This window comes from Ambystoma mexicanum, chromosome 9, assembly GCF_040938575.1.
Source record: "Ambystoma mexicanum isolate Mex_15411 chromosome 9, UKY_AmexF1_1, whole genome shotgun sequence".
NCBI classification, from domain to species: Eukaryota; Metazoa; Chordata; class Amphibia; order Caudata; family Ambystomatidae; genus Ambystoma; species Ambystoma mexicanum.
In genome coordinates this window covers 157,196,985-157,209,517 of record NC_090931.1, presented here as the reverse complement: position 1 = coordinate 157,209,517, position 12,533 = coordinate 157,196,985, and the positions used below count along the sequence as shown (strand labels likewise).

The window sequence follows — 12,533 nt, the reverse complement described above, 5'->3', positions numbered from 1 at the left end:
TCAAAAAAATCACTTTAAACCGAAAATCCCAGTTCACAGACAGAGCATAGAAATGTCTCGACTTGGGAAAGGTCAAAATATCATCTCCAGACATGATTAGCATATTTCCGGCATCCAGAGTGTTCTGTACCCACCCCCCTCATAGAGTAGGTTTCCAATGATCCAGACAAGTTCATCTCTTCAACCATCTAATATAGTTCAAATTTTAAGTGCCAAATGGACCATTAACAAGGGTATGGAAAGGCAACCTGCCGCTACACAGACATTTGGCGTACAACTTCCATCAGCCCTAGCCAGCATAGTCAAAGTTGGGGATCATTGGAGGAATAAGACTTGACATGTGTAGAGCCACCAGTTGCCTAAACCTGAACTAATGCTTGAGTTTTGCTCTCCCATAATAAGCTGAGCCTTTGAAGAGACTGTGGGCCTCATTCTGAGTGTGGTGGTCTGGAAACAAGGGTGCCAGTGAGCTTACCGGCATCCTTGTTTACAGACCTCCACATTACGAGTCTGCCACCAGGGGCCGTTGCGTCCGACAGAGTCAGACCTGCTGGGTGCAACAGCTCCTGCAGGCAGACTTTTCACAGAAGCAACAGTGCCATGGCTTCCGTCTTCCCATTCCCGTGGAGTCCTGTGGGACTCCACGGGAATGGTGATTTACTGAATAAGCCGCCTGACTTCCCGCACGGGGAATATCCCAGTAGCACCGATAAGTCAGGCTGCGGATTTGGTGTTTCCGGGACGGTTGCGAATTACCGCCGACTTCGAAATGAGGCCCCATGTTTCTCCTCCATGCACAGAGGAGAGTTTCAGCATATCAGCTTTAGACAGCCCCATAGCTGCTGGCACCAGACATGCACAAAGATCTTAAAGCCACATTTCACGTATGGGAAAATAGCTACCACAAGGCTCCTCTCCATGATGAGCCCAGAAAGGGCAGACTCCATGTTTTTTATAAAAGGTTTGCACTGCCTCTGGCCAGATATTTTCTGAAGCAAGGAGAGAGCTGGTGGCAAGGAGTGGTACTGCAGCAGAAAAGTAAATCGGGGTTGGAGATGGGGAAGCAGTGGGTAGAGGGAGGGAAGATAGGGGGCAGGTGGAGGTAGCAGAGATTGTGTTCAGTTTGTGAGATTTAGCCTGTGTTTTCAGCAACCTGATTGGCTGCACCCGCGCAGGTGCTAATTGTACCTATTTACCCAGCCGATAAATCAGAGGGCACTACAGGAGAAATTAGATGTCACACTCATCTCAGTCTGAGAGGTTCGTTGTAATAATAACCCTTTCAGTAGTATTCTGGGGGTTAATGAAGAGCTAACAGCTAAGATAGAAGATTGACCCCCTTTATATTAAATGTCATTTAATAAGGAAAAAATAGACATTTTAAATGACAAAAGCAGAAATAATGAAATCCATTGTCTGTTCTAAAATTGTATGTGCCTGTGCATGTGTGTGTGAGAGAGAGAGAGAGAGAGAGAGAGAGAGAGAGAGAGGATACTTTTTTATTCTAAGGATTATGGTTACTACCTACCCATTAAGAATTAATTCTACAAAATGTGAAAATGCCAACCTTGAATTTCCTACCAACAGCATAAATTAACAAACATTACAGTCTACACATGTTGAAGTGTCAACGTAAATGTTACTACAAACCATATACACTATTTCACAAAACTTTGAAAAGAAAATATATATTTTTGGGCATTTCCAAATTTGTCCCCAAAAGGAAAACACATATTTGCATTTAGATATAGAAGGAATAAAGTCGACAGTCAGAGATTGATAAATCCAACATAAATTGTTATTTGAATTTGATATTTTTGCAACCCTAAGTCACATAAACTAGGGTCTGTGTAGTATAAAATAATGTGATTGTGTAAGATTTGCAGCCACTGATGTGGAAAAAACACTGTTCCCAGATTTTAATCCAAGTATTTTTGGAGATTTGCAGATACAATCAAATTCCCTTTGTAAAGTGAGTTTAGAAATAGAATCCTTAGATTGATTGGATGGAATATAATTTAGAAGCTTGTGTCGAGAGGGAGCACAAATGTAATTCTATATATTTTGAGGGAGCATTTTGGGAATAGTAGGGGATAGCCTTGATAGCTTTCATAGCTAACTTTGCAAGGACTGAGTAGGTTTTGAAATCCAAACCATTAAGATTGAATCGAGCACATAGATCAGGGAAAGGTATGGTCAAATTAGTGTTTAATAAATGTGTAAAAGGAAAGATTCTAGCAGAGTTACACTTTAGCAAAATGACATGCTTAGGTCTAAATGGAGAAGATGTATTAAGCCATCAAAATGTGTTAGTGGAGTCTTGCGTAATGGGGAGAATCAAATCAGGCACCTCCATTCTATTTTGAAAGAATATAGGAGTGGGTGTTTTTTAATAGGCAATGAAGATGTTTTGAGAAAGTGAGAGAAGGAAAGAGGAACTAGGCACTATGATTCTAATATGACCCAAGAAGGGGCATTAACCAATTGGGATTCATAGGATAGAAACAGAATATGTTGCGATGAAAAGGATTTCTGATATCTAATAACATCTGTAAATTTAACCCCACCAGAGTTTTTACACATTTTGAGTTTTTTCAAAGCCATTATTGGGGGGGGGGGGGGTTCATTTTTCCAAAGAGAGTTAGACAGGAGTTTATCTATTTTTTTGAAGGAGGTGGTTGGCAATAATACCGGGGTCATAGAAAGGTAATATAGGATAATAGGTCCAAGGGTCATTTTGATGGAATCAAATTGACCCCACCAGGAGAGAAACAGAGGAGACCATCTAACAATATAATAAAAGGCCAGATGTATGTTTATCCTGTATGTTTGTCTGATACAGTAGCTTTGCCTGTTGTCATGGCTAGAGGGAGCTGTTGCCTTAGGTTATGTAGTGGTCCACTGTGTTAATGTAAACCTGCAGTTTGGCCTGTGTACACAGGCTTCTACACTAGTTAGCTTATAGACAAATTAACTTTAGCAATGATGACATTCTGATTTAGGCTTAAAATCGAAGAGATATCTTTAGTAATAAAAATACCTAAATATGCTATGGCTCAGGAGCACCACTCCGTACCCTAAATAGGAGTATTAGATGAACACAAGAATTGGTTAAAGATCGGATTTCTGATTAATCAAAGTTTCATTTATTGACAGAGACTTTAGAAAATTGGTCAGTGGTAATCATTAAAGCAGGAACAGTGGTAGATGTGTCAGATAAATAAAGTAGGATATCATCTGCATAAGTGGAAAATTTGATTGAGAAATATTTTATGATAATTCCTTTGAAATTGTCGGTAACTGAAATGCTTTGAAGAAGATGTTCCAAAGCTCGAATAAAAAGAAGTGTGTACAATTGACATCCTTGTCTGATTCCACGCGATATTGGAAAAGATTTAGAGAAGGCATTATTGATGAACATACTTGTCTAGGGTGTAGAATATAAAACCGAGATTAATTTGGAAAAAGGGTTAAACCAATGCCATAATAAAGACTCAAACAAAAAAGGCCAAGAAACTCTAGCAAATGCTTTCTCTACATCTGGTGTGAGAAATATGAGGAGATCAGGAGAGCTTTGAGCATGCGTGAGGACATTAAAAGGAGTCTAGTAATGCAGGAAGCATATTTTCCCATTAAGAACCCAGTTTGATTGCTATTAACAAATTTAGACATTATACCATCAAACCTATTGGCTATTCCCGTGGCCAGCATGTATGAATCGGAACTCATTAGGGGGATAGGGCAATCATTTTTAACATAAGAAAGATCTTTGTCAGGTTTAGGGAACAACATCAATAAGGCTTCACCAAAAGAGCCTGGGCTATATCCTGAAGTTAGAAAGTAATTAAAGAGTTTGAGGAGCTTTGGAGAGAGGAAGACTGAAAAAGAACAATACAAATCTATTAGGACCATTAGGCCCTAGGATGTTTCAATTTTGACATCAAGAATAGCCTTTTGAATGCCTTGTAACGAAATAGGGGAATCTAAGAAGCGGTGCAAAACATGCATGTTTAACTCATAGCTTAACCAATTCATGATTTCCTTCGGTGGATTCTACATGTGTTCCTTGATTACAAGCAACATCAGGGTTACTTGTCCGCATATGGCTGAGAATGATTTTTCTTGTGATAGGGTTTTTAACCCTTTCACATTCTATGACATGACTTTAACACTCATTACTACAAGAGATTGGATGTATGATAACAAAAGGAGTATCTAAAATCAAACAAAAGTACTAATAATTTGTAAACTGGCAATCAGAGCTGAAGCAACTTTAGTGGTCGGATACCCGCACCACCAAAATGGGCATTGCCAAAGAATGGTGAATAATAATGGAGGTGAAGAGACACACAAAAGTGTAGGGAACATGAAAAGAAAAAAACATACATAATAACCAAGGTTATCGATAATGAGTAAAAGTACAAAAATGAACAAGTAAGTTGCAATATAAACAGAGAAACGTTAAGAGCTGCTATAAGAAGGGATAAGACGGTTCACTGTAGATCAATGAACCGGATGCAGCTGACTCAATATAAATGTGGAAACAACGAAATAGGCCATATTAATGCAATAAAGGTCAAAAACGAATCAAGAATGAGAAAATAACTGGAGTTGTGGTACAAACATACAGAATACTTGGTTGAGTAGTTTTGTATGTTTGTACCACTGCAATGTATCATCTGCATCAATTTGCTAAACAGGGGACCTGGATGCATCTCTCTGTTTTTTCTGGACCCCAAATGGGTTAGAAGAAGGACTGAGTTCAGTTATATTCCTGGAGTGACGAGGTTTACCAGATTTGAGCACATTGCGATCTGGAGGATAGCTCAGCGGCAACGTGCTCGCCTTGGAAGCAAGATGACACGGAGCAACACAGGTTTGATCCCCAGGTCCATGGTTAGAAACCTCTGGGTATTTAAGCATGTTATAAATGTGCAACTAAGACAAAAAACTACGCAACTAAGAAACAAACAATTCCTGTAACAGTGCCTTGATGCCCGTGAGCTGTGTGAGCACTTTAAAATGCTAATAAATCAATAAAATTGGTGTAGGAAAGGGAGTAGGGTCAGGCTAGATGTCCATCTCTGAAGATTGGATGGACTTGATGAGAGCATAAGATCATCAGGGTTCAAGTACTCTTTATTGATGCCACCAGGGGGTGTCATACTCATTCTTGCTGGTTCTAATAAACCATACTTGATTTCTAGGTTCTTCCAGGCTGGTCTCAAGTCCAAGAATCTCTTTCTTTTGTCCTGCATGGCTTTGGAGAAATCTGGACAGATGAGAACTGTGTTGCCTTTGAAATTCAAAGGAGAATGTTGTTTAGCAGTAAGTAGATTCTGACAAGCGTGTTAAAGATGCACTAGGCAAGCTACAACAGGTCTTGGCGAGGAGCTGTTGGTGGCAAAACATGGTCTGATTCTGTGCTCACGTTGGAATTCAAGAGGCAGGGAAAATTAAATGTTAAAAATTTTAGGAAGCCATCGGGTAATGAATGAAGTTATGTATTTTTCGAACAACATTAAGATCATTCAACAAAAAGGAGTTGAACATCCATCGGGAGGCAGGAGAAAGCCAGAGTCCCCATGGAAGGATAGTAAGAATTGGAGCATGTCAGAAATAACATGGGGTCATTTTGGTCAGCATTCTCTGGAACCCTGTGAATTCTGATGTTATCCCCCTATTTCTATCTTCTGAAGGTGACCTCTGTCTCCAAATGATAGCATTTGTGTTGCATTTGTTCAAGACCTTCCAATATGGCTTCAGAAAATGACCTACGTGTTTCCACTTCAGTCAGCCTTGAATTAATTGTTTTAATCTCACTTTTGCAGCTATGAAGTCATCTTGGAGTGTTGCGGATCTGGAGTCCAAAACAGAAATGGATGACTGGATGAAAGTTCCAATAGAATGTTGATTTTTTTCCATACCACTATTGATAGAAGACAGCTTTCCTGAAGGGTTAAAGAGGGTATTGTTCAGCCATAATGGGTAAAATATCCAGGGCAGGTAGGCTTTAACTTAAGTTATTTATTAGGAGGCTTATAAGCAGGAGATGCATATGAAAATGTTAAATGTGATTCGCAGTACCAGTGGCAGACACTGGATGTCTGCAAAGAGAAGGCATGTATGGAGGTGGAGAGCCGTGTTCTCGCTTATTGCGTCACAACGTATCCCGCCTCAGGGGGAACGGAAGAGTGCAAACACGACAACGGAAATCTGCAGTGGCAAGAGAGGCAGCTATGAAACTGATCACATCAGGTGCTGCAAAGAATGTCCACACCGGCACAGATCTCGGCATGCGATGGGAGAAAATTAATAAACGCTCATGTCCGGGTTTAAGATCCAATGGTCCCCTTGTCTGTGGTAAAGCTGCTCCACACACTAGTTCGGAACAGCTGACTGCCGCGGTTCTGTTTCTCTGCCGTTTTTCATGTGTTCCTAATAGGCGAGGCCCTTGTTTTTGAAGCCAGCATTCAAGTCAAACACTGGTGGGTGAATTTGACAGCAGGGAAGGAAGTGTGTCCCAGCGCGCTAGAACACTTTTTGAAGTTATTTACTGTTGAGCGAATTCGGTAGCAGGGAAGCAAGTGTGCCCCAGTTCGGTAGAAACTTATTTAAGGAATTGTATTTAGCGGAACACTTTGCCTATGAGGTGGAGCTTTAAATATTTCACTTGCTTACTGAACGCTAGTGGAAACACACAGTGGGGACCCACACGAATCGGAACTTTTTGCAAAGCTGCAAAAAGAAAACTTTTTCTAAATGGACGTTCATAGCACTAATAAAGCCTTTGAATAAGTCTACTAATCCTGAAGAAGACGTTTATGGTTCTGTAAAATCTGGCCAATTCATGTCAAGTCGAAACTATACAAAAGGAGTCCAATGATGAGAGGAATACTACTAGAATAATCTTGGATACTTATAGTTGATACATAATGGTGAACTGTCAAAGTAGATTACTGCTATAAAAATTATTTAGAATGTCGCTATACAAACTAGATTTGTTTGTGAAGATGAATGGTAGAATGGTGCGTTAGTGATTTACGCATAGGAGAAATATTTACACAAAAAGGCGCTATTTGCACACAAAAACTTGTTCACAAAAATATATGTTGATTGGAAATGAATTGGTGTCTTATAATTGTTAAAAAATGATGTATTTTATGAAATTGTAATAGAATAAAATGATATATTTTTAATAAGAACACACTCTCTGGTTCTCAGCATGCACTTTCTGAAACACATTTATTGAATGTTTCAGCACATAGGGCATCCTCTGTTTAGTATTTACCACACAAGAAGCGCACCAGAGAGAGAGTGCACCAATATGGAAGATGAGATCAGCGAATAACACTCCGAAGAGGAGCACAACATCAAACATTGAAATAATGAAGAGGTGGAGGTAAGTTTACATCCTTGTACACATGTAAAAGGCTGTTTGTGCACTCTGTCGGACGAGCCCAAAGATGAAGCGACCATCTTGCTTGATTGCAGGCTATGCCCATCGAGATGATATAATGAAACAGTGCAGTTTTTTAAATAAATGCCATGTTAATTTATTTTCTGCGTGTTTTACTTCAGCCATTTTCAGAAAACGATAATTTTAGACCATTTTCAGCAATTTAAATTTGTCATGATTATTTTTATTTTGCTACTTCTCAAAATACCAGAATGTCATTATTTTACTTACCTTTCACTAACCCTACTTTTTTTTTAATGTATGGTATAATATTTTTAAAAAAAAACCTTTTTAAAAATTCATTCAAACATCCCGTTCTACATGGCTCAGTCTTGCCAGCCCCACATACTGAACAAGTGGTTAATATTTGATATCTAAAGTGATGTCACCACAGCGACCATCACTTAACTCTGAACATCTGTGTTTGCACATAGTGGTTCGGTAGAGTAGCAATTCCCCTTCCCATGTGCATACCTGCAAATGGATCACACACTTCATTCACCCAAGTCAATAGCGCGAATCACACGGTGAGCCAGTGGTGGATTACTCTTCCCACTGCATTATGCCGGTAGATTGGTCGCTTTTGGATTCACTTACCAGCAGACTCTGCTTTGAAGACTTCCATGTCTGGGTTTGTGGCTTGGTGGTCTGATGCCTTGTAATCATTGGGTATGCTGAAAGAGAAATCACACGTTCATGTAAAAACGACTTCAACAACGTTGGCCATCTATTGTTTTTAATTGTTGGTCTATATATCAATCAAACACTGGTGGGCTTAAATAATGCATAAAACCCTTACAAGCTAAAACGTGAAAGTAGAGTGGGCCATGTTAACTAACAAGCCACACAGGCCACAGCATCGCCCATTAGCCATTCCTGGTAGATCACATCCAGTTTAAAGCTACCAAGCAATGCATGGGGGATATGCAAATTAGCTGAAAAACATGCGTTGTTGCTCCTTGCATGATTTTCTTAGCTTGCTTATAGGACATATACATTTTAGACATAGGTTTATCAACCCAAGACAGGCAGCCCTCAAGGATGTATATAGCAAAGTGATGGAAGACAACTGAACAGAGGAAGGTAACGCAGTGGAAACAAACTGCACAATATAGAAGCAGACAATGTAGGAAGTAGCAGGGTTGAGAACCACTTGTGAAATGTGCATTCTTCAAAAACAGTTTTTTTAGAAATAGTTTTTTTTTTTACAGATGTAGTTTTCAATGTATTGGAGCAGATATTGGCAGCATGTTTGCAGAAACTGCTCTTAAAATCTAGCTGTCAAACTGGTTATTGGACAGTATTTCTTCAGCCTGTCAATAGATTCGAGGTGTTTTTTTTTTAGGCAGGCCACTTTCAGCAATATTGTAGAGATGTCTTCACATTTCTATCTGAGGTTCAGGTGAAATATACCAAAAACATTTTGTCTGTAAAATATTTCTCCAACAGAGGTTTTTAAAAACCATGGTTTTGTAGCAAACAATGGCATATATTTTAAATGTATAAAATCGAGTTAGACGTTTTTATGACCTGCCCTAATTATTATTGCTATTTACGTTATTTCAACGATTTCATGATGTTGTCATTGCTATTTCAACGTGATTGTGGCATTTCCAAAATGTTTTACTTGTGTTTAATATTGTGTAAATGTTAGTTGGAATTCAATGGCTGGGATGGGAGCCTTCCGCTTGGAACTAAACAGATTCCTAAAAAGAAAAAATGCAAAATGGAGATTTTCGAACATCTTACTTGAAAACTGAACAGATTAAAAAATGTTCAACTTCGTGAAGATTTCACCTCAAATTTGTGAAGACAATATCGGATATTTTGATGGATTTATGAGGTAAGAAATTTAATTTTATATGAAAGACACCCGAGCTTTAACACTGGCAGCGTGAGGATTGTAATAAATTGTTAGTTCACTGATTTGAAATAGAAAATGTTTCAACAATTTCCATTCGAAGCTCCTTAGAAACTCAAAAAATCCCCATTAATCCACCATGGTGTTATTCCACGTAGAGAGCGCCTGGCTCTGGTAGGAGAAGCGCTGATCTAGGGATAGACAGCACAAATTGGAAACATTATTATATCCAAGCTTTAGATGTTAAAAACATCTTCTGAAAATACATCAGCTTTATTGGCCAATGTATGAGGACGAATGTTTCCCTGATATGCATCACTGATGAAGCCTGCGTGTTTGCAGGACACGCTTCAACGATATCGCCGCCTGGGCTCTATATCCACCGCACATGGCCTGCAGGATGCCACATTGTTCATTTAAAGCTTGTGGAGTGTAGATGGTGCATGGTGGGCCTGGACACAGCAGGGGTGCCTGAGTGATTGAATTCAAAGTCATATTTTAATAATACAGAGCAGAACCTGCATTCTAAAGGAGGTGAAAAGGGCCATGCAGGAAGACTTACCATTGTAGATGCTGGACTCGGTCTGCTTGGTCACCTCCGTAGTCCCCTGGCTCATGCTCTGGTACTGATATGGTAGCGGACTGGTGGCTGCAGAATGGACAAATGGGAACACCTCGTTAATGCTCATTTCTGAGCAAGCATAGCATTGCTCATGGATGAAGGAGCATTGATAGGTCAGAGAGACCGACACGATGGACGGATAAGGTCAAGAAGAAGAAAAACATAGAAAAGGTGAAACTGCTACAGGAGAAGAAGCAAGACAGTCTACTGGAGACGTGTATCCACAACTATAGCCATAGCCCCCCTCACCCATTCCCCTTAGGTGGGTTCTATTTAACTTGACACCTGGTCTGTATTATAAGGAGCAAACTCTCTGACCATCTCGTCTATACCGTCACTCAAACCCAAGGTGCTGAGGTGAGCAGAATGTCAGAGGACCTTGCAGGGTTGAAATATTTGTAGAAATGCCGGTCTTACTAACGAATGGCTGACACTCTGTGTCTGCACATGTATTTGCCTGTAGCTTTGTATGCACACTGTTTAGGCCTGGTAGTATGGAATATTCCTGTCTGGACTAGACGTGTTGATGTATACTCGCTATGGATTGTGTATATTGCTAGAATTGTCTGCTTCTCGTTATGATCCGTGTACAGTCTGGTGTGCTCAGGTTACCCCTGCCCCGTTTGCCAGTCTGGTGAGGGTCCCTGGCTGTCTGTGGTTAGCTCCTGTGCTCTTAACCAGCCTGCCCTCCCCATGTAAGCCCTAGCCTCCCTGCAGCCATATTGTCATGTTTCGGCCATGTTTGCCCCCTTCCTCACCTTCAGTAGGTATCCCAGAGCCCGCTCCCTGAGACCCGGTGGGTTTGGGAATGTCCACCATACCATCTTCCTGCCCAAAAGCTCCACAGGCCAGAGATCTGTGGGGGGGCCTTGTCTTTGATCCTGTGGCTGCAGCATTCCTCATAAACGTTTTATATAGCCCCCCCTCTGGTCCTAAGAGGGACCAGATCATTTTATCATGAAAATGAATATACATATGTTGTTTGCTCAAAGGTAGGTGATGCAAGCGGCTTGGCTATACAGTCATCAGCATTCCCAAAACGTCATGGGTGTTTAACGGAACTGAGAGATGTTGCTTTGTGTTGTGTGAAGCTATATTCTGATTGGCTGCCCCATGCCATAAGGTGTCCATTCAGGAAGGCAACAAACCCTGACCATCTCAGTGTTCCACTGTGATTGTGGGCGCTGGTCATCGAAGAGACGGGTGGTCAGGTACCTACTCTGCCCTCACTTCATCTCATCCCTGGCGCTATGCTCCCACATTAAGGGGGCTGATAGGCTCCCTTGTCAATTTGCTTGTTCCGCGAGAGTGCAGTTGGGGGGACCGTGGCCTCAAAAGATCCTCCTGCGTTTGAAGGCAGCAAAGCATCATCCTGCAATCCCACCCTGCAGAAGAAGGGAACTACAGAATTGGCCGTCTGCTGCAGGGACAAACAAGTAACCCGAACCAAAGAAAGGGACTTTTAACTATTTATTTTCAGACACATTAAACTCGCACCCCTGTTTGCTGGAGAGAGTTAAGCTTGTTTTTTTTTTTTTTTTTTTTATTAAATGTTTACATTTTTAAAAGGCACCTCAAATCATGTTAGACTTTTAGGGAAAACACAAACCTAAATACTTTTCCATTTTATTTATTTATTTATTTCTTAATATGAGAAGGAGGCCACGCACGCATAACAGGATGGGATGATTTGAAATGCGTTTAGCAGCCGACAGCGCTACCTCGAGTTCAAGCAGGAGTGACTTTAAGGCAGACTGAATTGTGATGGCTTTTAGTGCCCGGTGCATCGTGTTCTTATTTTAACAGTCCCGAAGGCTAGGCATCTTTGCTGATTTTGTCGATGCTGCCAAATACTAATGTGCCCTCCAACAGGTAATGTCTTGCCCAGCGGCATGCTGGGCATGGAGGAATGGAGAAATGTAAGAGCTGGGTCCCCAGCGTGAAACATGGAGCATATTCTGTTGATTGACATTAGGGAAAAATAGCAGGAGCAACTCTTCTACTGACATGTTTTCTATTTACATGTACATGGCATGGATTAGAAACATTTCAGAGAAAGTAATAGTTTATGATCTGAACTTATTTAAATAAAAAGGGCAATGTCATAGAACACAAATAATTAGTTTATTGTTGTATGAGAAGGTGGATGATCTGAAATTATAGACTGAAAAATGCAAATGGTAGTTCACAACTGTGATTCACAGATAACACCAGCCAGAGCAATGGCAATGTCAGTCATATATAGCAGTAGCCTCACGATTGGTCACTATTGACATGGCTACCCTAGTCTCATCAGACCGCCTCAGGCGTCAGCTCAGAAGTTATTGGAAGGGATGGTTTCTGAATGTTGGCGCCAGATGATGCATAGGATCACCATGCACTGCCGCACAATGGCATGCATCTTCTGCACGGGAGTGCAGGTTGCAATGCCCGGGTAACAGGAATTCCGGAATACTTGTGCAAGTTTCAACATACTCTTCATTGCTGTTCTCTAAATGTGATGTGCAGTTTCAATGGATCATAACAGTAAGACATGATTTTGCTAAACCAGGAGGGTGTGCAAGTGGACCTCAGCACTCACGGGTATCTGC

The 12,533-nt window shown here is 40.7% G+C and overlaps 1 protein-coding gene across 4 annotated transcripts in view; it reads right to left on the bottom strand.

Moving 5' to 3' along the window:
* Positions 1 to 12,533, bottom strand: part of TRIM29 (tripartite motif containing 29) — a 60,225-nt gene that overhangs the window by 4,869 nt on the left and 42,823 nt on the right. For all 4 annotated transcript variants that reach the window (XM_069614346.1, XM_069614347.1, XM_069614348.1 and 1 more), the window contains 2 exons: positions 9,883 to 9,969; positions 8,057 to 8,133 (listed from right to left, as the gene is read on the bottom strand). In XM_069614346.1, the coding sequence (XP_069470447.1) occupies positions 8,057 to 8,133; positions 9,883 to 9,969 (164 nt within the window). The remainder of the gene's footprint in view (positions 1 to 8,056; positions 8,134 to 9,882; positions 9,970 to 12,533) is intronic.